The sequence below is a fragment of the Fukomys damarensis genome, unplaced genomic scaffold, assembly GCF_012274545.1.
Source record: "Fukomys damarensis isolate Sample0158 unplaced genomic scaffold, DMR_v1.0_HiC HiC_scaffold_8, whole genome shotgun sequence".
In the NCBI taxonomy this organism is placed as follows: Eukaryota; Metazoa; Chordata; class Mammalia; order Rodentia; family Bathyergidae; genus Fukomys; species Fukomys damarensis.
Window position 1 is genome coordinate 13875921 of NW_022900920.1, and position 23084 is coordinate 13899004.

Genomic DNA, 23084 nt, shown 5'->3' on the forward strand with positions numbered 1-23084 from the left:
ATAAAACTAAAGTCAGAAATGCAGTTCTTCAGTGTCACTGGCCACATGTCAAGTGCTCAGTAGCCACCGCGTGTTGGACAGGGTAGATGCAGAACCTTGGTATTGCAGAACCTTCCATTGGGTAGGAAAGCTCTAGGCCATCTTGCAGCATGTGGGGAATCCAAATCTAAGAGAACATTCTGGTAGAGGACCCTGGAGCTTTCTGGCCTAGAGATACAGAATTGGGAGTTAGTTCATTGACTCTGAGGTGATGCAAAAATTTCTGCTGTGGCAGAGGGAAACTTGGCTTAACATAAAGAGCTGCCCCCTCAACCCCACGAGTAGACCACAGCCCTGCTGCTCTTCAGCCTGCGACCCCTGGCTCTGAGCTCCTCAGGGCCCTAATGTCTCACTCTGCTGTGTCTACTCCCTGTATGTTTGCACGCCAAGGCCTGCGGAAATTTGCAGAAGCTCACTTTCCTGCATTCAGATCCTGCTCTGTACTGGACCATCTGGACCTGATGGGTCATTCCACTCTTCTTGCTGTGCTGGGAGGAGATTTCTGATTGATACAATGGCCATGGACAGCAGATTAGGAACTACTTTATTCACTCAAAATGGTGTCTCTTGAGTAGAATGAGGAAGGAAGATGAGTTCTAGGCCCCTCAGCTAGATGGTGTCATGCGGTGATCCTTAGAATGTTGTCACTAGCTGACATTGATGCAGTTGGGTGAGCTGCTGAGGGTTGGGCTGAACTGTAATTCTTGTCTTGCTTGGCCAAATATGCTTGGAATAGGACTCTGTTGGGAAACTACTCAGAAGTAGAGTCATTCTGAGGTGTAAAGGCAAATACGGATAGCATGGATTCCCAGTTCATGGAAGCCAGGTATAAAAATATCAGTGCCAGAACCATTTTTCCCTCGCTCCCTGATGGACTCTGTGTGAAGAAAAGCAGTGTGGGTGCTTGCCTTAGACCTGTTCATGGTCTGGGCTGGCTGCACTGGCATCTCTGAGAAGGGCTGTGTTGCCAGAAGTCCAGTCTACACAAATCTCCGTTCCTTAGACAGTGTTCACTTGCTTTATATTAGGATGGAAATATTTATAAAATGCAAGAATAAGATGCCAGCAGGGCTTTTTTAAACATCAGATCAAAGTGATGAAAGGAGAAAGACAGATAAGCCTGGTGTGTCTAGCCCTAGAATAGTTGTATGAAAGAACAACTAGTAAGGAGGAAGTTATGGTTAGGAGGATGTTCATGGAAAAAATTTTTTCTTCTATGCTGTAAAAGAGGAAACATCCTGGGAATAGCCCTGAAAGGGCAAACTTGATTGCATATCCTTCTCTCTGCCTGCTGCATCTTTTAACACTTTGCTTGCTTCTGGCTGCCCACTCCCAGAAGAGTCTTATGTGTCTTCTTTAACCAGTACAGGGTGAGGTCATGGCATATCAGGCTTCCCAGAATTGTTCCCTCCTGTCCCAGCATTCAGAAAGAGCTTATTGTGTGTGCCCCAAAAGAACCCTGGTATGAATTAGTGTATAATGAAAATTGTCTCTTGGAGAGATGGAGTTTGTTGAGTTTCTACTATGTGCCAAGCTTTATGTATGCATTCTCATCATATTGTCTCATACATAACCCTGCTTTACAGGGAAGAAGCTGAGCTTGAGCCATATCTCTGAGAGTGTGGGCCACTGTGGGCTAGAACCTAGCTTGGAACCCTGGTTCCTCTTTTTCCAGCGCCTTTCTGTCTTGCCCAGTTTTATTCCTACTCATGCACCAAGCAGCTGTTTGCAGTCACTTGCTTCTCTGGATGGTTCCCCAGTCACATTTTTATTGTGGTCTGTGGGCAGAGAAGTAGGTTGCTCTCTATGGGGTGACATTTAAGAAAGCCAGCTCCATCGAACTTTCCCTTTGAATGTGTTGTTATGGTACAAGAAGTCTTCATTTGTCCTGGGTTATTTTGAAATAAAAGGCAGGAAACTCCCCTCTTGTTTCTATATCTTGCATAGAAGTCATCCAAACAGAATCCTCTGTTCTGTGCAGTAGTGGAGGGAGGAAGCAGCTGTTCTGTTCATGATGACCCAACCAAAGCCAGCAATCTGGAGGTGCCAGGGAGCCAAAATTATCTGTCCCACCTAAGTTTACTTGCATTTATTTAAAGTATTTGGCTTGAAAACTCTTTCTTTCCCCCACCCCACCCTGTGGGAGAAGCCAAAGGGAGCTTTCCTGGTGATGGCAGGGCAGGCCAAAATTCCCTCTACTCCATGTAATATCACAACTTGCCGGAGAAGGGGGCACAGCTTTGCAAAGGAACAAGATCAACTACCTTCTCTGTTATGCGGCTGGAGAAGCAGGTCTCCACTGGGATTGGGAATTTCTCGGGTCTACTTTGATGTGCGTGGAATTTCACATCTGAGCTTTCTAGCTGTTTGAGGCCTCCAGCAAATTCACAGAATAAGCCAGGGTGTGATGCAGATGGATATACATGACTCTGGATTGTAAAAGCCAAAGTGAGTCCACATGGGTTTTTCAACCAAGCTGTATACTTATAATTGTATTGTCCAGGTGTTTTCAGAGGTCTTCATAGTTAGGATCATTTAGAATAGAGTTGTACACTGGTGGACTGGGGGCCAGATGTGGGCCTCAGACGATTTGTTTGGCCCAATGATGCTTTACCAATTTTTGAATTTTCTTGACAATGTTTAAAAACCAGGGGATTGGACAAAAACTAGATTTTTGGCTTTTCTTAACAGGCTAGGTGATTTTTAATTTTCAGTAAATATTTTTAATATTAATAGCTGTGACTTCTTTGCCTCATAGCCGCACAGCATTTAGCTGTAGCCAAAGCTGTCTTCTGTAGATGGGGCATGTGCTCTGCATGCGGTCATAATTCCTGCCCAACATGGCTTGCTCACTTGTGTTCCCTGTGTGATCCCAGAAGGCATTTGAGTGTGAGATTTTTGGAGTCCGCAAGATGTTCAGAAGACAGATTGAAAATTTCTGGCTCTCCAGGTCATTTGGTGCAGGGCAGGCTGTGGTGAATGGCAGCTACTAGAGGAAATGTCCAGGCTGCTATTTCCTCTGCTCAAGGTCACTGCCCCCATAATCCGTGCTAGCTTTTTTACCTGAAAGTAAACTCATTGATGAGCTGGAGCTCGGACAAGTCAAGATACTAACTGCTAATGTTAACTGCTAACTCCAGCCACCAAATGTATATCTTAGGTCTCAGCCTAAGGCCCCTTTACCCCAGTGTCTGCCCCATATGGCCCTGTGATGCCCAGAAACTGAAGGATCCTTTTTGTCATCCTCCTTCCATCCGTAAAGACACTTAGGTGCTTTACCTATTGTAATTGTCTAAGTCTAAAGGTATCTCCCATTTTAACATGTGCTGCAGGTTTTTTGTTAAAATGAAGATTTTTTTATCTTTAAACTCTTTGGCAAGCAGTTTGGCTGCTATGTATCAAATAGATAATTTCTGTTGGTAATAGACAAAAGTTGTTTAGTATAAATTATAACACAATTCTCAGAATATTCTAGTTTATTCTTTTCAATAGACTCAGTAAAACAAGATTCTCCAAATGGCAGTGTACATCCTAAGTATTGAGGTTTTCTTTTCAAATTTCCCTTTTATTTATCGTTTTCATTCAGTGCTGTGTTTTTCTTCCTTTTGTGGCACTCCGCAAACATGTTTTCCCTTCTGATTTGTACCTGTATTTCACTGTATGATCAGCCTTTGAGCTTGTTGGTGTTGTTCTGGGTTTTTGCTGAATTTGCGAAAGGTGGGCTGTAAATCCCATTTCTTGGGAACCCTTCCTGCCTCCCCGGATTTGCAGCAGAAACAGCATCCTCATCTGCTTCCTCTTCCCATACTGATCAGGCCATCCTGTGCCTTCAGGGTGGGTTCAGTCAGTGATTTTGCTAGGCATGGGCTCAAGGGAAGGGGCCCAAAGGCCCTGATGATGCCAGTGTCTTTCCTCTTTCTAGGGACTGTTGGGAACTCCTTGAGGACGAGGACTAGGTCATCTAAATACCAACCCCAGGGCCTAACTCAGAGGAAGTGGCAGGGTAGACTGAAAGCCTCCTACCCCTCACTGACAAAACGGGAGTTTGCAAGGGACTCAACCTTCTGGATCTTGCCTATTTTCATCTGTAAATTGTCCTCCCAGCTGCCAGAGTTCTGGGATGGAATCCACTGCAACAGTGGTTTGCATACTCAGGGGAGCAATCTACTCACCTGGAGGTTTGTCGAATACTGCGGCTCCTGGAGAAGTCTGATTCAACTGGTCCTGGCTGGAGACTGGAAGTATACATTTCTAATGCGTTCCCAGGTGATGCTGCTGCTGCTGCTGGTGGTGATGCTGGTTCAGGGACCACACTTTGGGAACCACCTGCATGAGAACCACATTGTTGAAGCAGGTGCCAAATGTATCAGTGTTTACTCCAGCAAAGGTTCAGCCCACCTGGCTTGTGAGCCTGACTTTCCCTTTGATTATCTCACTGTGCCATGTGCACACATTCAACACTTCGCATCTTGGCAACCTGACCCTAGATGTTAGATACCTAAAGAGACTTTGTTTTCCAGTCAGTCATTTTTATGGAAGCAGTTTGTCTTCAGACTCTCACTTTAATAGTTGGAGACACACTTACTTCTTACCTTGAGGCAGTTCTTTCCTTTACACCTGTCCCTCACTGTGTATTCCTACCTCTTCTATCTCCTTATCCAGACCATGGATACCAAAGGAGTGGCCTTGTTGAGTTTTGCGTCTTGGTTTCCCAGATGGAATTATTTTATGCATTCTCACCAAAGAAAGGCTGAGGTTGGGTTGAGCCAACCTTATGGATGCACTGGGGTACTCTGAACTCTTGAGATGCTTCCTGATATTTCCTGTTGACTGCTGGCCATCACTGTCCAGGCTGGTCTCCTTTTGTCTAAGATGTCCTGAAGTCAGTGTCCCTGTTTGGTAGCAGGATCTAGGATCCCAACAATGTCCAGAAACAACTACTTTATCCCTACCTCTCTTACCTGGTAACAGATGAGCCTGGCCTGGGATTTTGCAAGTGAAAGAGGCCTTTTGATAGTTGGGGAAACTGAGGGCCAGAGCTAGGAAGTGATGTGCTTGAATCAGACAGTTGTTGGATTTAGGTATCAGTGGTTGGCTAACTGCAGAGATCGGTTGCGTCTCACTTTGGTTTTCATTTATCTAGAGTGAGTGAGTAATCACTGCTGACTTTGTGTCCTCAGTCAAAGATGGACTGGCTGGCAGTGATGGACAGTCACTGTCATTGCCTAGCTATACAGTTTCCTCTTGGTTGTGCCAAATTTGTAAAGGAGTCTTCCCCTTTTCATTCCTGCTTCTCAAAATCTAGGAGACACTGAGTCAGTCATGGTTTGAATGGATCGTTTCTGCTGTTTTTGTCTCTTTTCTGTTGTCCCAGTGCTCTGCCTTCCTGTGCTACCAGCCCCGGCAGCTATAGTACATTGGCCCTTGTGCTTTCATAACCATGAAAACACGTGGGGAGCACGTGCCCTGCACATGCCCTGATCACATATTTGTGACTCTGGAGTCTGAGATGACTGTGACATTCTCATATGGGGCTCTGTGTGGTCACTCCCCCTTCCCAAGAGAGAGCACAATTACTATATTGTCTCTTGGTATTCTGGGTTAGCCGCGTGGGTCTAGACAGGGGCTCTTGGTATCTTGGAAGATAGAAATAACCGTTTTGCAGCATTGTACTGTGATGCTGACATTTTAGGAAAGAGGGAGGTTTGGGACCCTGTCAGGATCCCTTGGGTGTGCCCTTCATAGCTCAGCCCCCTGCTTGATGTTCTTGTTGACTCAGGGGAGAGGCAGGCCAGGGTTGATAGGGCAGATTCTATGAATCAGAAAGGAAGAGTGGTGTGGAGTGTGGGAAAGTAGTGGTGGCTTGATTGCCCTGTGTGCCAGCCCCTCACCCCAGACCTAGTAAAGAGTGCTAATACTGGCGAGACATTGTGCGCCGTACTTGTTTGGGCAATGTGGACACCTTCTACCTGAAACCAGGAGGGAGCCCTCAAGTTCTTATACTGGGGATTGAACCCAGGGCCTTCACACTGAACTACATCTCCAGCCCTTTTAAATTTTTTTATTTTGAGACAGGAATCACTAAGCCACTGAGTTGCCCAGACTGGGCTCAAACTTGCCATCCTCCTGCCTTAGTCTCCCAGAGTAGTGGGACTACAGGTAATGCACCACCATTCCTGGCTGGCTGAAATCCGAGCTCTTTACCTTCCTTCTTGCAATTACAGACTCACTCCTCTATGTTTGGCACTCATCTTGTGACATAGACTGTGCCTCGATACTACACTTGATCTTAGCCAAAAGGCTGAGAAGGGATGTGGTAGACCTTTTTGAACATTTGGTGTTTGTGTAAACTTGGTTGTGAACCTCTGTCTACCTTCATCTGTCCTTAGCACATCCAGCCCAGTGAGGGTTGGATTTGGGATGGGACACTGATACCGAGAGGAAATAATGATGGCAGAAGCACAATATGGGGGGTGTGCATGGGATCCGTTCCTTCAGTCAAGTCATCTAGAAAATGTTTATTTCCATGTAGTAGGCTCTTCTAAGGAACAGCATCACATGCACATCTGACTCCGGGACAGTTCTGCCCCTTGACCCTCCTGGCTCACTGGGGAGACTCCCAGGCCCTTGGGCCCCTTGTTCTAGGGGAGCTCCTAGAGGCCTGTGCCTGGCCCAGGGCTAGCCCTGCAAGTGCTGCCTCTCATCAGACCCTGACTGCAGCCAGACTCTTTCTTCTAAAAGCAGAACACAGGAAATAAATCCATTGGGGAAGGGCTCTGGGCTTGAGGTTTGCCTATGCTGGGGCTTGAGCAGGGCTGCCCACCACCCTTGCCCACTGAGACTCTGATGAGTGTTTGCAGGTCCCCTGGGAAGTGTGAGTGATAGCAGATGCAGGGATTTTGTGTTGACCACAGATTCTGCTAGCCACTGGGCATTTCTGTCATGCTCTGCTGTCGTGGAATCCAGATAGCTTTGAGCCCAGCCTCTCTGTGGGCTTGGAGGTGCAAGGCTTCAAATTAGTGTTAACAACACAATTTTGATAGGTGTGGGAAACCCCACAGATAAGAGAGATTTTAGCACTTTTTGGCACCAAGAAAGTTGAGCTTTGACTTAATGTGGTGACTGTGTTTTTTGTTTCAGCAGACATTTCCTGAGCTGCTCTTCATGCCAGGTACTGGGTACTTGAGAGGCTAAAGTTGAATTTGTGCCCTCACAGTCCATGGTGGCAGCAGATAGCCTGTGGTTCAAGCTCTGAGGAATACAGGAGCTCGGCCTGACCCAGTATGTGGTGTGAACAGGCCTTCCTGGAGGTGTTGAGTTTCCTTGAGCATGAGCGTAGTTAGTGTGGAGGCTGAGGAGGCCGAGAGGGTGGTGGGGGAGCCAGGAGCAAGTACTAGCCAGAGAGACCAACAAAGGTCTGGAGGCATGAAACAGCATAGGGTATTTGGGGAACATGAAGCAGTGTGTGTGAGTGTGTGTGTTATTATGGTGCTGGAGCTTGTACCCAGGGTCTGTGTATGGTAGGCACATGTTCTACCCACTGAACTACATCCCCAGCCCAAAATTAATTTTTAAGCAACAGGCATTACGTACATGAGTACCAACTCAGTGGTGAATAGCAGTTCTCTCCTCATCCCTTTCCCCCAGTGTCCCTCTTAACCCCTTTCCCCTCATTCTCTCTCTGGAGGAACTCCTGTTACCCTTTTGTTTTCTTGTTTATCTTCTCAGAGATAGCCCACGCATATGCAAGTGTACCTGTATCAATATTTTTATCTTGTATATATTGTTGTTTTTATTTCTTAGCTGCCTCCCGTCAATAACTAGTTTGTGGAAAGGGCCTGTGCTCCGGGATGGTCTCTCAAAGCCAGACTCAGTCAAGGGCATGGTCAGTATTGCTCAGAGGCTCCTGTGTAGACTCTGACCCCGGGACCATGCCCAGCAGCAGGATTGGGCCTGTGGGCTAAAGCAGCCTATAATGTAGCTTTGCTAGCCCTGTCTGCTGTGGCCATGTGGGCCAATTCCAGGCCCTCAGTAGGCTTTGTGCCTCATGATCAGCACAGCTCCCGCCAATGTTTTGTCAGTTTATTTATTTATCTTGTCATAGTGGGGATTGAACCTATAGTATTTACACTGAGCTACCCTCTCAGTCCTTTTTCTTTTTTCTTTTGAGACAGGGTCTTTCTTGCTAACTTACCCAGGCTGGGTGTGAACCAACTGCCTTGGCATAAGAGTACCAGGGTTATAGTTTTGCTCCGCTGTGCCTGGCTTTTGTTGATTTATTAATGGTTGAAGAAGAGTACAGGAAGAAAGTGAGTCAGGATGGCTTTTGTGTCCATCTCACAAAGTTGTGATGTAAGTCCCTGAACTTCTCAGGGCCCAGTTATATTACGCTACTTGTTTTTAAAAGTGTACTCTGTGTCTTAGTGTATTTTATTTTACCTTTTAATTCACTCGTGATCAATCATTAAACATTTTCACTTCTTTGGGAGTAGGGGCTGTGGTTTATGTGTTCCGCCTATATCATTATCCCAGCAGGCACAAAGTAACCACTCAATAAGGATTGGTTGACTAAATGAATCCAGTTACTGAGCACATAGGGTTTTCAGAGCTGACAGTGTGCTCTGAAACTTAACTCTCAACTAGAAGAACCTTGAACTTGATTTTCTTGCCCAAGTGCCAGCTTCTGACCAGTACCTATTAAATTTCATCCATTCTGTCCCATCCAGCTGTTCAGCCTGACTGACAGGCTTTTCCCTGCCTTTTAAACCTTGTTAATTGTTCTTTTTAAGTCTGAGAATGTTAATCATCGATGCCACCTCCTTAGTGTGTCTCTTGGCTGAGGTGGCCGGTGTTGGTGGTTTATGGGGATCTTCCTTCTCTATTTTGTTTTCTGACTCCTCCATATGGTGCCAGGGGAAGGTGCCACCTGGCTTGGAGGTGTGTGGAGGGGTGGCGGGAGACTGGTAGTAGCTTTGCCGCTGACTTATTGACCGAGCTTCCTGAGAGGAAGGGGAAGTCTGCCCCAAAACCTGGTTCAGTTGGCACCGCTAGGGGGACAATGACAGTAATGTGACGGCTACAGCAGCAGCTGGTGCATTTGGCAGTTTATCAAGCACTTTAGGGTATGTTGTGGACAAACAATAGAATGAATCTTTGTTTCTTTTGAGGCCTGGGCTGCTTCTGCAGAGGGAGATGATGTACTCATCTTGGGAGCGGGTTTAACTCTTTCAAGGTGCTTGGAGTCTTCCTCAGAGCTGTGCAGAGGTCTGCTTCAGGGCCTGGAAGAGTTCAGCACTGCCTCCCAGGGTGCCTTGCTTTAGGCCAGCAACTCTCTTGGTTGTGTCATTTCCTCTTTTCCACCCCTGCTCAGATCTGTGCTCTTTGTCTGTTTAAGAGGGCTGGCTGTCATATCCAGAGTGCTTAGAAGGAAGTAGAGAAGAGTTTGCAAATATGATACCCTTTCCTTCTCCTGCCCTCCATACCCTGCCAAGAAATAAAAAAAGGACTCAAGATCCAGTGAGTGGCTGCTCTCCCAAATTTCTTGTATTTATTCGATGACCTATCCAAAGCAATTTAGAGCTGAATTTTTTTCACTTAGCTTTGAATTAGGACTTAGTGAAATCCTTGGTAGGAGTCTCTTTATCTAAGAAGTCTGGTGCTGTTTTGGTCTATGTACAGATGGCTGCTGTTAACACCTAGAGAGGCTCCCACTGTGGTGTGGTGGCCTATAGCCTGAGTGGTCTTACTGGAGTCGGCCCTGCCTTGAGAGCCCTCTCTGCCAATAAGGACTAGAAGGATGGCTTTGGCACTTTGACCGAAGAAGTATCACAGAGTTTGGTTTACTTGTCATATGACAGAGGTGTTGGGCAGCCCTGAGTCTTTTGTTTTGGCAGAGGATGGCATTCTTGAACTTGAATGTGTGGTAGACCTTTCAGGGACACAGGGTAGAAAAGAGAAGGCAGAAGGCTTCAAGTGTGGTTGGTGAGTGAGCTTGTCTAATTAATTTATACACAAGACTAAAATAGGTTGGGGTATGGCTCAGTCAGGTCAGAAGGGTCAGGTCCTGAAGTATGAGCCGAGGTTAGGATGTGACCTCTGAGTAGGAAACCTGGTGGCCTTCATGTCAGCAGAGCTCATTGGTTTCCTCTTGTGTCACCTCCAGTGTTCCAGTGTGATACTGTTTTGGCCAATGTGTTAGGGCCATTAGCTCCCAGGCCTAGGAGATAAAGAGATCTGCTGCCTTCCAGCTGTATCCTAAGTGATAGCTGCTGGAAGATTACCTTTCCTCTGTGCTGTGGCTGTGGGAGTTCTGTGACAGTGAGCTGGCTTGTGCCTGTGGCCACTAACAGGAATGCTTTTCCCTGCCTCCTGAACTGGAGCCACACTGGTAGTAGGGCTGTGAGTAGCCTGGGTTTGGGTGGGTTGTCCTACAAGAGGGAGGGAGTGTTGCTGTTGGAGAGCCCTCTGAACTCATCAACATTTTGTAAGGGAATAGGAAATTCTTGTCCTTCTTGGGAGGTAGGAATTGAAGGTGTTAAAACTGATCAGTGGCTTACTTCTTGACATTTCAAACTACTCATCTAGTTCAGAGTATTGTTAGCTTCATTGAAAGATACCAAGGCAGATGTTCCTGCGTACTTCATATTGAATTTGGAAAATGCCCTTCCCTGCCCACTGCAAGCAGATCCAAATGTCAGCATAGCTTCCTGTAGCCACACCGTTAACTGGTAAGTCATACCCGAGCCACTGTGGCAGGAAATGAGGATTGGGTTTTTGCTGTTGTCCTATTTCTTGGGATTTTGAACACTCTGGGTCAGGTTTGAGCTGGATAGGAAAGCCACTTTGCATATAACCCACCATTCTGCTTGGTCTGGGGTAGGCTTGAGGGGTTCCCATTTTCAGATAAGGAAACTGAAACTGAAGAAGGCTCAGTGACTTGGTTAAAGCCCCACAGTGCTATGTGACTGCAGTTAGACTGTCACTAGTCAGAGGCAGAACTTGTCTGGCCCAGCTTCCCATTAGGCAGTTGAAGGAACCAGGCCTGAAGAAGGGAAGTGACCTGGCAGATTAGGAGGAGCTGGCCATTGCTACAGACAGAGCCCCATGCCTCCTAAGTCTTTTTTTTTTTTTTTGGTGCTGGGAATTGAACTCAGGTCCTTGCGCTTGTAAGGCAGGCTACCAAACAACTGAGCTAAATCCCCGGTCCCTACTCCTAAGCCTTATTCAGCACAGGCCACACAGTCTCTTGTTTGTGTACCTTTATTTATTTTTTAATTATTCTTATTTCTTTACCCCTCATCTCTTGGTTTTTAATCATGGGTTGGTTAAATTCAGTATGCTTTAAATAGGTCTGACTGAAGAACAGGTCATGGTTGTCTTAAGCTAAGTGGCTTAACATTGTAGATTATCTTTGGGGCCCCTTGCTGTCTGCTCACCACCCTCTGGTTCCCTGCCCATTCTTGCCCTCACCCTGGTGTGGAGAAGTCAGTGTCTAGCTCTGTGCCCACCCAGTAAGTATAAGTTTTCCTCACCTCCTGTTCTCAGTCTCCTTCCTTTTCAGTTTGTTCAGCAAATTTTTGTCTGGGGACGCTCTTCTCTTGGAGTGTTTGGTAGGCTTAAATGACACGAATGGTAGTGAGAATCCTGGGAGTGCTTATAGGAAACTTGTCTTTCAGTTTTTCTCATTGATAAATGAGCTCTTGACAAGTCATGCATGCAGTTGGTCTCAGTTTCAAGAAACAACATGGGCTGTCTTGTTCCCATGTTCAGATTTGTTTTGGCTTAGAATCTCAGCACTTTCATGTCCTTGAATAATGTCATTCTTCCCTCCCCCAATGTTATTTGCTTTAAAAAGCAGAAAATCCCTTCAGCACCGTGAGAGTCAATATGAAAAGTCCTGGAGAACAGAGTCCTGACTTGGTTCAGCAGCTCATCTTACTGTTTTCCTCATTAAGAGAGACCCATAGGGGAATCTGGGCCATTTTGTTGTTTTGTTTTTGGACCATTTTGTTTGCCAGGGGCACAGGTCGAGTTTTTCTAGCTACATACTGTGACTGCTAGTCCCTCCCCAAATGTAGGCTTCAAGTAACCTTTGACACCTGAAACACTAGGCCAGGGAATATATATTCATCTCAGTTATTGAAGTAAGCACCTCCAAAGACATGCTTTGTTCTGGAGTTAGGGACAGGAATGGGGTAAGTGTGCCCTCTCTGTTTAAGGACAGCAGGTGCTTTGTGCTTGAAGCAAGAAAGTGTCTCTCATCCTCCTGAATGCCTAGCATGCAGTCCTAGGACTGAGACACTCATAGACTCAAAAGCATATTCTCTGCCGAAGAGCTCATGCTGTGCCTGTGAAGGCAAGGTATTTTAAAAAGTCATTTTACAAGTATTTAATAAGTGCCTACTCTCAGGTAGGAATTGTGCTCACTTAAGGATTTCAATACTTCTAGAGACATTTTTGTCTTGCCCACACCTTACAGGGCATTATCTCCTTAACCATCTTATTCCTGAGATCAGCAGAACAGGGATAACTTGTTATATATTACAAGGGAAGAAAATGAGTTTAGCAAAGTTGTGTAGCTTATCTTGGGTCATACAGCTCATCCAGGATGGATCAGGAAGTGCTGCTTAGGGACTTGAAGTACAGTGCTCTTTCCCAGCTTTAGTATTGGCTTAGCAAATAGACGTTAGTGAGGTTTCTTACTGTGGCAGGTTCAATGCTGAGGCGAGAGGATGACCAAGGCAGGTGTAGACCTAGGCTGCACGTGTGGTGGGGAGCTCCCTGCCCCAATTAGAAATGAACTTGGAGAGGAGGATGGGGTGGCCTGTGGTGGAGACCCAGTGGAAGGGAGAGGCCCAGGAAAAGGAGGGCAGATGAACACAGATTTTGGTTGGGGTAGCAAGAAATCTGTGGGATTTTCTTCTGTCCTGGGAACACCCTGAGTTTCCTGGGTGACACTTCCCCTTCTGTGTGCGTCCAGCTTGGCTGAACATCGGTACAGGTTAAGTATGGAAAGTGATGATTCTCTGTCCCGCTCCCCTGTTCTCCAAGACAGCCTCTCAACTGCCCACTCCCTGTCCTCCCTGCCTATAGTGGGACTCTTGGTGCCATGTTTCAGCATTAGGTTCTGGAAAGTTGATGCTTCAGGATGAGCTGTATTTGAGAGGGGGTGTATCACTGTGAAGCATTGACTGAGGTTCAGTGTTTTGACCATTAACTGAGAAATCAAGTACGTACTTACAGAATATCATGATGTGCATAGGTCCTGGAGTTAGGTCTGGTGGCTAAGACAAAACCTCTGGAGTTCAGGACACGTGGATTGAGTCTTTGTGCCTTGTTCATATCTGGGTGACCTTGGGCCTGGTCTTTAGTTTCCCCCCCATGTAAAATGGGATAAGCACAGTTCTCTTCTGTGTTTATGCTCTGAGGATGCAGTTGTAATGGCTATTATTTTATTTCTGATGTGTCAAAATGTAGACGGTGTCACCCATTATTTCTGCAGATAGAGAAAAACTAGGAAAATAGTACTAAAAAGTTGATGTTTCTGCTGAATGCTGCCTCTTTTAGGATTTCCTCAAATCATTGGTATTGAGCATGTCCTTTATGTTAAAGTATTGACTAAAGAGGGGTTTTTTGGGGGGAGGTCTCTTTTTTATTCAATGATTTTTTTAGTTGCATCCAGGCTTCTGGACTGAGGGGGTTAGTTGAAATGTTCATTGTAGTGAGAATCACATATTCTGGGGACCTGTTGAAACTGCAGACTGTCTTTCTAGCATCAGCTTGGTCTGGGAAAGTGAATCTCTGGGTAAAGTGCCTAGGCAGCTTTTCACTTTTTTCTTTGAAACCCAGATGACAAAGCAAGGGAAGAGCATCACTAGGCAGATTCATTTCTTTTCCCTTCTGCATAGGGAGCTTACCTGTAGGATCCAGCTCCCTTCAACCCTTCTTGGGCTTTTTTGTTAGTCACAGGGTCTGGTGGAAGACAGTGTGGCTCTGAGATATACACTTACCCAATTGTTTGTAAATTTGCTTCTAGATTTTGTCTACAGATGACTTTTGTTACACCAACACTGAAGTTAGGAAAGTTTAAAAGTGCATGAGACCTTCACAAAAATCTTGTGGAATTGCTGTTTCCCTCCCATTTCCTTTGCTTAATGGTAGGGGGAAGTAGGAGCTCTAAGAGTAATGATTTGCTCATGCCATCAGGAAAATCACTGTTGGTGGCCAAGTTCATGTTTAGGTTTTGGTCTGAATCCTATTTTTAAGGCAATGAGATAGATATTCTTCTTCTGTAAAACCAACATGGGCAAGTAGGCTAGGCTAAATAAAGATGCTAAAAGAAGGTAAATTTTAATAGTTTATACCAAGTTGTAGAGTTTGTAGGACTTTCTTGTATGTACCACATGGGGATTTTTCTGATTCGTCAGAAGACGAGTCTCAGACCATAGTGCTCTGACAGCTGTGTTCAAGGGTTGTAAGCATGTGAAGATTCACTGAAGATTGAAGAAAAAGAACAAGAACATTTCATATTCGGAAGAACTCCTGTGACTGAACAAAACTATCTCTGTTCCTGTATTGCCAGAGAGAGTAGCTCAAAGAGGTAGCTCAAGGCTGGCTTTGCCCCTGCTATCTGTAAGATACTGGACAAATGATGTGACTTCCTGGAGACTCAGTCTCCTCATCTGGAAATGAGAATACTACTAATAGCAGTGCCTATTTATAGGCTTGTGAAGGGGCCTGTGGTCGATGCTCAGGGAGGTGAGGTTGAGGGCTATGGCCCAAAGTGCAATTGTGGGAGGGAACATGGGCCTGGGGGTGGTCTCTGGGGCAGAAGTGACACGGCTCTTGCCCTGGGCCTCTTGCTGACCAGGGACAGTGACTGGCTATGTGTGTACCCTCTCACATCCTGTATGCCTTGCTCTGGACCCAGTGCTGGGAGCTCTGGGCTGTTCTTGTGCAGATGCACCCTTGGGGGTTGGACATAAGCCATCACCTTCTACCACAACGTCTGCACCCAAGAGAGTGGTAGGGGAAGTTGGGTCATGGAGCAGTGGAAAGTATGCCTTGAGCTTTTTTGCTCCTTTGGTAGAAATCCTAGTGAGGATGGGTCATTGAATGGGGCTCCTGGAGTCAGAGCAAGAGAGCAGTGTAGATACTCTCATGTTCAAGTTGAGATGCTACCTAAGGGGAGACCCCTCCGCAGACCCTGATTAGCCCTACAGATAATGGAGGCAGGGCGAGAGGCCTTGTGTGTACATTGCCCAGGGAGCCAGCAGAGGGGCTGTAGGAGAATATGGGGACTGGGAATTGATAATAGAAGGTTTAAATAGCGACCAAGGGAACTATAAAAGAGATGCTGGGGATGATGTTGACAGATGGGAAGTGTTGCCTGTAATTACTTTTTATTTTTTGGTACTGGGGATAGAACTTGGGACTTTGCGCTTGTGAGGCAGGCAACAGAACCACTGAGCTAAGTCCGTGACTCCAAAATTACTTTTTGTGCACTAATACCTAGGGTCTTCCCTATACAGAGCTCTTTTATACATCTTTTCTTATATATCTCTTTCAGAAGCTCCCAGGCAAAGGTGTTCTCATTTCTATTTTAAAGATGATGATAAGAAGTAGTGAGATAGATTTTGTGGAGCTGGTTTTAGGCTCTGGGTTTGGGGGAGACAGGCAGGGAGGGGAAAGGGAAGTAAACAGGCCCAAGATGTGACATTTATGTGTACAGCACCGATTTCCAACAGGAATGTGGTGAATGTTTTTATTATCACAAACACAATACTAATAAAAATGGGGGGGTTGGGAAGATGAAAAAACTGAAGTCATGTGACTTGTTCAAGGGGAAGCCCAGGGCTGCCAAATCCCACAGCATGAGGTCCTTCCCACCTTTTTGCATGTTTCCTGGTACAGGCAGCAGGCTCTTCTTTGTCTATAAACATTTCTAGATAGTACATTTCAGTCTTGTGTTGTTTAGTGCTATGAATGTTGACAAATGTATGGCTTGAATGAAGCTTACTTACATTTTTTATTTTGTGATCATTTTACATTTATGCAGTTACAGTTGTACCTTGGTTCATGAGTGTAATTTGTTCCATGATTTTGGAAAAGATGGCCACATTTGTGTTTAATGTGGGAAAAGTGGCTGTGGCTGTGTTCGTCATCTGATGTAGAGTTTGCAAATAACAAAATTTTGCCAAATGCTTTTGTTGGCAAGCCAAATTGTTCACCAGTGAAAGCATACAAGGTACCACTGTAAATAAAATAATACAGATAAATCTTGGGTACTTAATCTCCCCCAATAATAATGTTTTGAAAGACTATAGTACAAAGGCATAAGCAGGAAATTGACTCTAGTGTAGTCAAGACAGAATATTTCCATCTCTGCCAGGGACCCTCCTATTGCCTTTTCTAACCAAACCTCATCTAAATCCTCTTTTAACCACTATTCTGTTCTCTAATTCTACAGTTTTATCATTTCAATAATATATGTGAAATAATACAATATAAATGAAATCAATACAATTGCTGTAAATTGGGGACAGTTGGACTTGCCTTGTAGCTAATGCATTAAAGCACCTGGCACAGTGGACCCTTGACTTACAAACTCAATTCGTTAGCAAGGGCTGGTTGTAACTCAGGTTGGTCAATTGAAGGCTCAGGCTCCTGTACACAGCCTTCAAAGTCTCTCTGCTGTACCTAGGTAGATATCAGTGTCCTTAAAGAGACATTGGCCCAGGATTTCTCAGCCCTACACAGGAAAGAATGTTGTGATGTTCCTTCTAGAACTCTTTAAGCGTTAAATCTGTATCTGGGACCATCTGGAAGGAAGCACAAGCAGCCGGAGTTCAGGTTGTAATGCAAGACCTTGTTCATAAGTCAAAACTAAAAGTCTGGTTGTAACCCAAGTCATTTGCATGTTAGGCTGGACGTAACTCAAGGGTCCATTGTATGGAGTAAGGGCTTGCAATATTCATTTTCTGTTACTTCGGTGAAATACCTGAGTCTGAGTAACTTTATAAAGAAAAAGTATTTCATGCTCATCTCTGAGGCATGGCATTAACATTGGCTCAGTTCTGGTAAAGACCTCATGGCCAGTAGCATCACAGTGTGTATAAGAGGGTGAGATTACATTGTGAGACAGAAAGCCAGAGTGGCTGGCGGGTGGTTAATAACAGCTTTTGTGCCTCTTCGTGGTAGCCCACCCTTACCCTGTAGGGTGCACTTCTTTTCCTACTTTTTCTTGGCCCAAACTCACTCTGCAGAGCCTGTTTCTTTTCCTACTTTTAATAAGATTTTGCGACTGTTTGGGAAAAAACAAAACAAAATAACACAACCTACCTTAATGTTTTCCTCAGGACGGCTTCCCTGTGAGACCTAGTGACCTTGAGTAAGCCCTACCTCTTAAGGCTCTCCCCACTTCTTAACATCATCACCCTGAGGACCGAGCTTCCATCACATAAACCCACTGGGGAACAAACCATAGCAGTGCTCAGTAGATGGAAGCTGTTGGTGACAGTTCTTGTTTTTGACAGAATCTTGCTATGTAGCTGAGGCTGGCCTCAGATTTGTGATCCTCCTATGTACTGGGATTACAAAAGGGGTGTGCCACCAAGCCTGTCCAGAGGCTGTTTTTGTTGTTGAAATTGTTTTTTTCCTAAGGTACTGGGTTTTGAATCCAGGACCTTGACACCTTGCATATCCTGTCTTTAAATTTTTATTATGAGGCAGGGTCCTGCTAAGCCACTAAGTTGCCCAGGCTGGGTTTGAACTTGTGATATTTCTGCCTCAACCTCCCAGAGAGGTTCTTAATACAGATCCAGGGAAAATGGACCAAAAAAAAGCAAAGACCATGCTATGCTCTTGGGTTGACCACGGGGAGGACTTGGTCAGGCCCCCTACCTCCATCCCACAGTGGGATCGCCTAGTTATTGCTCTTTCTGAGGCCATATCATAACTCTCTGAGAAGACCCTTGCCCTATTCATATGCTGGTCTAAGTCTCTGGACAGGGCCTGGCATTCCCCAATGAATTTGGCCAGGGCCATGTCACAGATCAAAGGAATCCCAGAGAATTCCAGGTTGTTCCCAGCTCTGCCAGTTGAGATTAGCTTTACAAGGTCTGTGAATGTGCCCTGGCCATTACAGATGTTGCTATGATTTAGCAGAATTCCAGAAATGTGTATTGTACTCTCATCTTGTGCAAAGCACTGTGCTAGGTGTTATAAAGAGTGCAGGGAAGAAAAAAACTCTCTTCTACCAGATAGATCAAAGCCTCCAACTCTAACCTCAAAACCCCTTCAGGACTCCCCACAGCTACAGGCTAAGGTCTGCATTTCGTATGGATTTCAGAGCCTGTGGTCTGGTTGAATCTGCCTTTCCAGTTCCTTGTCCTGTTGTCCTCCCCATTCCCTGTGTGTCACCTGCTGGTATGTACATCATTCTCCACAGCATGTCTTGACTGCTGCATTGAAACTTTTTTGAAGGCCATAATGGTGTTCTTTACAAATCTACCTTGTAGCTTGTTTAACCAATCCCTGGTCGATGAAAATGTACTCTTATATACCGTGTGTCTTTGGCCCCTGTGCAGAGGAGTCTCTTTAAGCTCAGCAGTGCCATGCCTGCCTGGCAAGTGCAAGGTCCTGAGTTGATCCCTGGTAGCAAACAACAACAACAATAGCAACAACAACAACAAAAAAAAGATCTACCTCCAATGGCCCTTTCCCTCTCCCTTCGGTTTATGTAGTGCCTGCTAGTGCTTGCTTCCCAGCACTCTTTACAAGAGCCCTGAGGGCAGGGATGGTGCCATTCCTCCCTCCTCCTTTTGGCACTTGCAGTCAGTTTCTGACCACCCACGCACCCAGGAGTTTATGGTGCTACGGTACCTGTCAGCACATATCATCCTTTGTGCTCCCTCTGCCAGTCCTAGTCCCCTTGTAGGGGCTATGGTAGAAGCAGAGCTGGTGGGAGTCAGGGGGCCCTTAACTGCCTCGGTCCAGCTTCCTTCTTTGTGCACAGCTGTGATGGAGTTTAAACAGATTTGAGAGGGTAGCCGCCTAGGTGTCCATTGCTGATAAAAGAACTGATTCATGCTTGGTCATGAAACTAAAAGTAGCAAGTACTGTTTGCTGAGCACTTCAAAAATGAGCTGAGTCCTGAGCAAAGAGCTTGACCTTTCGTAGGATATGATAATCTTATGAGACAGGCACTGCTGTCTCTATTTTATAGAAGGAAATGTACATTCAGAGAGTAGGTGACTTGGTGTAGGTTCCTCAAAAAATGTATCTCAAGAGATAGGATCCCAACTCAGGAGTTCTTAACTCAGGAGCTGAGCTTGTTAACTACCAAACCCACCTGCCTCCTTTGGAGAGAAGGAAGTGGAGGGGGGACAGGTCCCTCCCAGGCCTTGTGCAAACAACTGGCTGCCCTACAACTGCATTGAGACTCACACCCAGAAGGACGATGGCTGCCATCAGCCCTTCGCCACCGAGGCAGCACAAAGGACCCCTTTGAAGGCTGAGTTCAGGAGCACCCCTCCTGGCCTGTTCCTGAGCCAAGTGTCCAGGGAGCCAACCAGCATTTCTGGCTCAGCTGTTTAGCCAGAAATTAGAGGAGTGGTCTGGAATTCCTTCCCTGAACAGCTCACAGTCGGTTAGGACGCGCTGTTTCCAGACGGATATGGTATTGAAGTTGCATGTCAGGTCTCCCAGTGCAGCCTAGGAGTCTTCAAACCCTGGGCCTCGCTTCCCAAGCAGCCAGGCTTTGGAAATATATTGATTTCCCTCCTCCCCTTCCCTGCTTTTGCACTTTGGATGAACCTGTTTTCGAAGAACAGTAGAAGGTAATTTTCCTGTGCTTGCCAGCTGGCCTGTAATTGAGCAATTTCACTAACACCCACTGTAAAGTCTAATCGAAGTAAATAGGAAAATATGATTTATAATCTGGATGGCAAGTAAATACCAAGGTGCAATTAATTTTACATAGAGCAGAAGATTCTAAAACATTTTCTTGTGTTGAGCAGTTTGTCTTTAATTATAGGTTAGGAGCTGCCTTTCTATTTATTTATTACTATTATTGTCATTATTTTTTAGTTTTTGATGGTGGTCTTCACATTCCTTGTATCCTGACAAAGCCTGACTTTCTCTGGATGTTTAACTACAGAAGGGTGGGAGGGGGAGTTAGGATCAGAGAATTAATGTTTAAAGAGGAATTTTTCAAGCCTGAAGTAAAGGCTATGTTTGCTTCATAGGAAATGATGGTAAACTAGGGAGGAGGAAGTGACTGGCTGTGTGGAATGGCAATGTTGAGGGGGGTCCTGTCACTGTGGAAAGTCTACTCAGTGTTTTATTCTGGAGAAGAGGACAAAGCTACAAAGACCCTCAAGGGCTGCAAATATATTGAAATATATTGCAAATATGTTGAAATGTGGCACTGCCAAGAACAGGAAACGTGTGACTCTAAATGGAGCCTTCTGATTCTTCCTGTAGCTTCTCCTCATAATGGGGTGGAGAAGGAGAGCAGTGTGCCACCTGTAGGTCCTCTGCTGCCTGAGTGCTGCCCCCTTCAGTTTTGAACATGGAGATAACGCGTGTTTCAACCTTTAGCCTGTCTTTACTTGTCTTAGTATTGCTGAAACTGCCGGTAAAGCTCCATAGTGAGATGTCACATGTCTTTTTCTGTTTGTTTGTTTTTGTTTTTTGAAGTTATGTATTTCAGGCTGGCCTTGAATTCATTATATAGGCCAGGGTGGCCTCAAGTGTGTAGCAGTCCTCCTGCCTCAGCCTCCTGAGTGCTGGGATTACAAGCATGCACCACCATGCCCAGCTCAATGTCACATGTTTTGAGCACATGGCAGGGATTGAGATTGTTAGCCAGCCAGACCTTAAGATGCATTTTAAAGGTGTTGTGTGGATGGATCCGAATTTGTTGTACCACTCAATAGGATATTGACGTGGGGAGGCTCAAGGCTGTCATAAGAGGTGGGGGGGCTTCTGAGAAAGTGATTTTAGACTGGTGACTTTTCAGAATGTACTTTGTTTAGTAAGGAGGCTCCCATTTGTTCCCATAAGGTCCTCAGACGTGGGGTGGAGGGCTGTTTTCTCAGGGTCTGTGTCTTTCTTAGTCCTGAACCCCTTTGCCTGTCTTTTGTCTTTCCAGGGAGTTGACCACGCTTGGCCATTTCCCAGAGAGGTGCCATCCCAAGGGTGAGGGACCCAATGGGCAGCTGTTTCCACTGATAACATTCCCCTGGGGGTGCCCAGGCATCACTGCTGCCCAGTTCTGCCTACCTGAAGATGGCTCCCGCCAACCCTGGGATGCAGCCCAGCACCTGAGGTTCTTACCATGGTGATGATCCTGAGGAGAAGCCTTGCCAACCAGGGAGCTGACTCTGTAGCATGCAGGACCTTCAGCCCTGAACTGGTGAGGACGTAGTGGGCTTCATTTCTTTCATGCCTTTCTCTGAGGCCTGACATACAGGTGGCTGTAGATGGGGCATCCAGGCTTAGCAAATGGGGTTCAAAGTGCTGGAGAGTAGAGCTGTGAGATTGGGGTCATGGGGCAGTGGGGCCCAGAGCTTTGCTATATACCCATAAGACGGAGGTAGCCCGGCCAAGATTAGAGCTTATCTGGTGGTTGGGGAGGGTAGGGCCGTTAAATAATACCAAGGATGGTTCAGCTACCCTGCCAGGTTGAGCCCGACATTCCTTCTTTCTCCACCTGGCAAGGGGAGTTGGTTTCAGAAGGGGGCCTGGGTGGTGGCCAAGATAAGGCCTTATCTCCATGGGGTGGTGCAGAATGAGAGCTGCTGTCTTGGGAATGTCAGGAGTGGGACATGAGGGAAAAGAAAGGTGTGGCCTGGTGGCCAGGGCAGCAGGCTGTGGTGACAGCTACCCTCTGGCTACCCTCTGCTACAGTTATCGTCTGATCAGGTGGTGGTGGTCTAGGGCAGAGAAACAGGTAAGCCTTAGCCTATGAGCAGAGCAACCGTAACCCAACACCCCTTTTAAGCCCAGTTCAAGAGTGGGGGCTAAGAAGTCGCACGCAGGCAGAAATAGCCGTGATGAAGTATGCAGCTGGGTGTGTCCTCGAATTCGGCCAACAACCACCCAGTCATATCACCCACTCTCCCTCCTGGCATCCTTCACAGACCCTTATGAGAACCCACACTAAGTACTCTTGCTGGCTCCCTTTCCTGATCTCATGCCAATGAAAAGCACACTGAACAAATAGATTGGGGGCCCTGTCCCTGGGAAGAGCTTGGGAAAGCCACCAAGATCTGCAGGCATTCCACAAGCCTTCCCTGAGCCCCTGATGTGTGTCACACGTGGGCTGGAAGAATTCAGGAGCCAGTGTGATTCAGAGTTGAGCCGTACCTCTTTCTCCCTTGAGCGGCTTCCAGTCTAGAGGGAGGGTCATCTGGACAGACTGGAATACTGTGACCTTCCAGGATCCCACTAATGGTAACTCAGAATTGAAGGCCTGTGAGGTCTTGGGAGCATATAGGAGTAGGCCAGCCAGCTTGGCCAAAGCATAGCAGAAAACACCTTGCAGAGTAGGAGCACTAGCTTGAAGGATGAGCAGAAGGGGCTTAGAAACCATTGGGCCCAGTCTTCTCTTTTTATAAACATGGTAACCAAACATGGTAGCTGAGACTTGGACAAGGACGGTAACTGACTCACTAGCTCTGCTTCTCCCTGCCTGCCAGCCCCCTTTGCGGGCCTGTGTTCAGGCTGGTGTCTGGATACCAATCTTTGTGGCTCTTCCCTCTTGCAGGGCACAGCTGCTGCAGGGTAGAGAGCAGTCACTTTCGGCATGTTTGGTTGATGATAACTCTGGTCATTGTAGCAAGGAGTGGAGCTGCTATGACAGTTTAGCTGTCTGCCATCACTACTTCCTTTCCAGTTTGCATTTAATAGATATCTGCACGGGAGGCTGAGGCAGGAGGATTGCTGTGAGTTTGAGACCAGCCTAGGCTACATAGTGAATTCCAGATCAGTCTCAACTATATAGTGAGACCTTGTCTCAAAAAAAAAAAAAAAAAAAAATC

General features: G+C 46.2%; 1 protein-coding gene across 2 annotated transcripts in view; it reads left to right on the plus strand.

Moving 5' to 3' along the window:
• Positions 1–21176: 21176 nt before the first annotated feature.
• The window catches only part of Fam53b (family with sequence similarity 53 member B), an 81748-nt gene continuing 79840 nt past the window's right edge, over positions 21177–23084 (plus strand). The window contains exon 1 of one of the 2 annotated variants that reach the window (XM_033761367.1): positions 21177–21457. In XM_033761367.1, coding sequence (XP_033617258.1) covers positions 21380–21457 — 78 coding nt within the window. In that variant the 5' untranslated portion in view covers positions 21177–21379. The remainder of the gene's footprint in view (positions 21458–23084) is intronic. The other variant, XM_033761368.1, reaches the window with a different exon arrangement.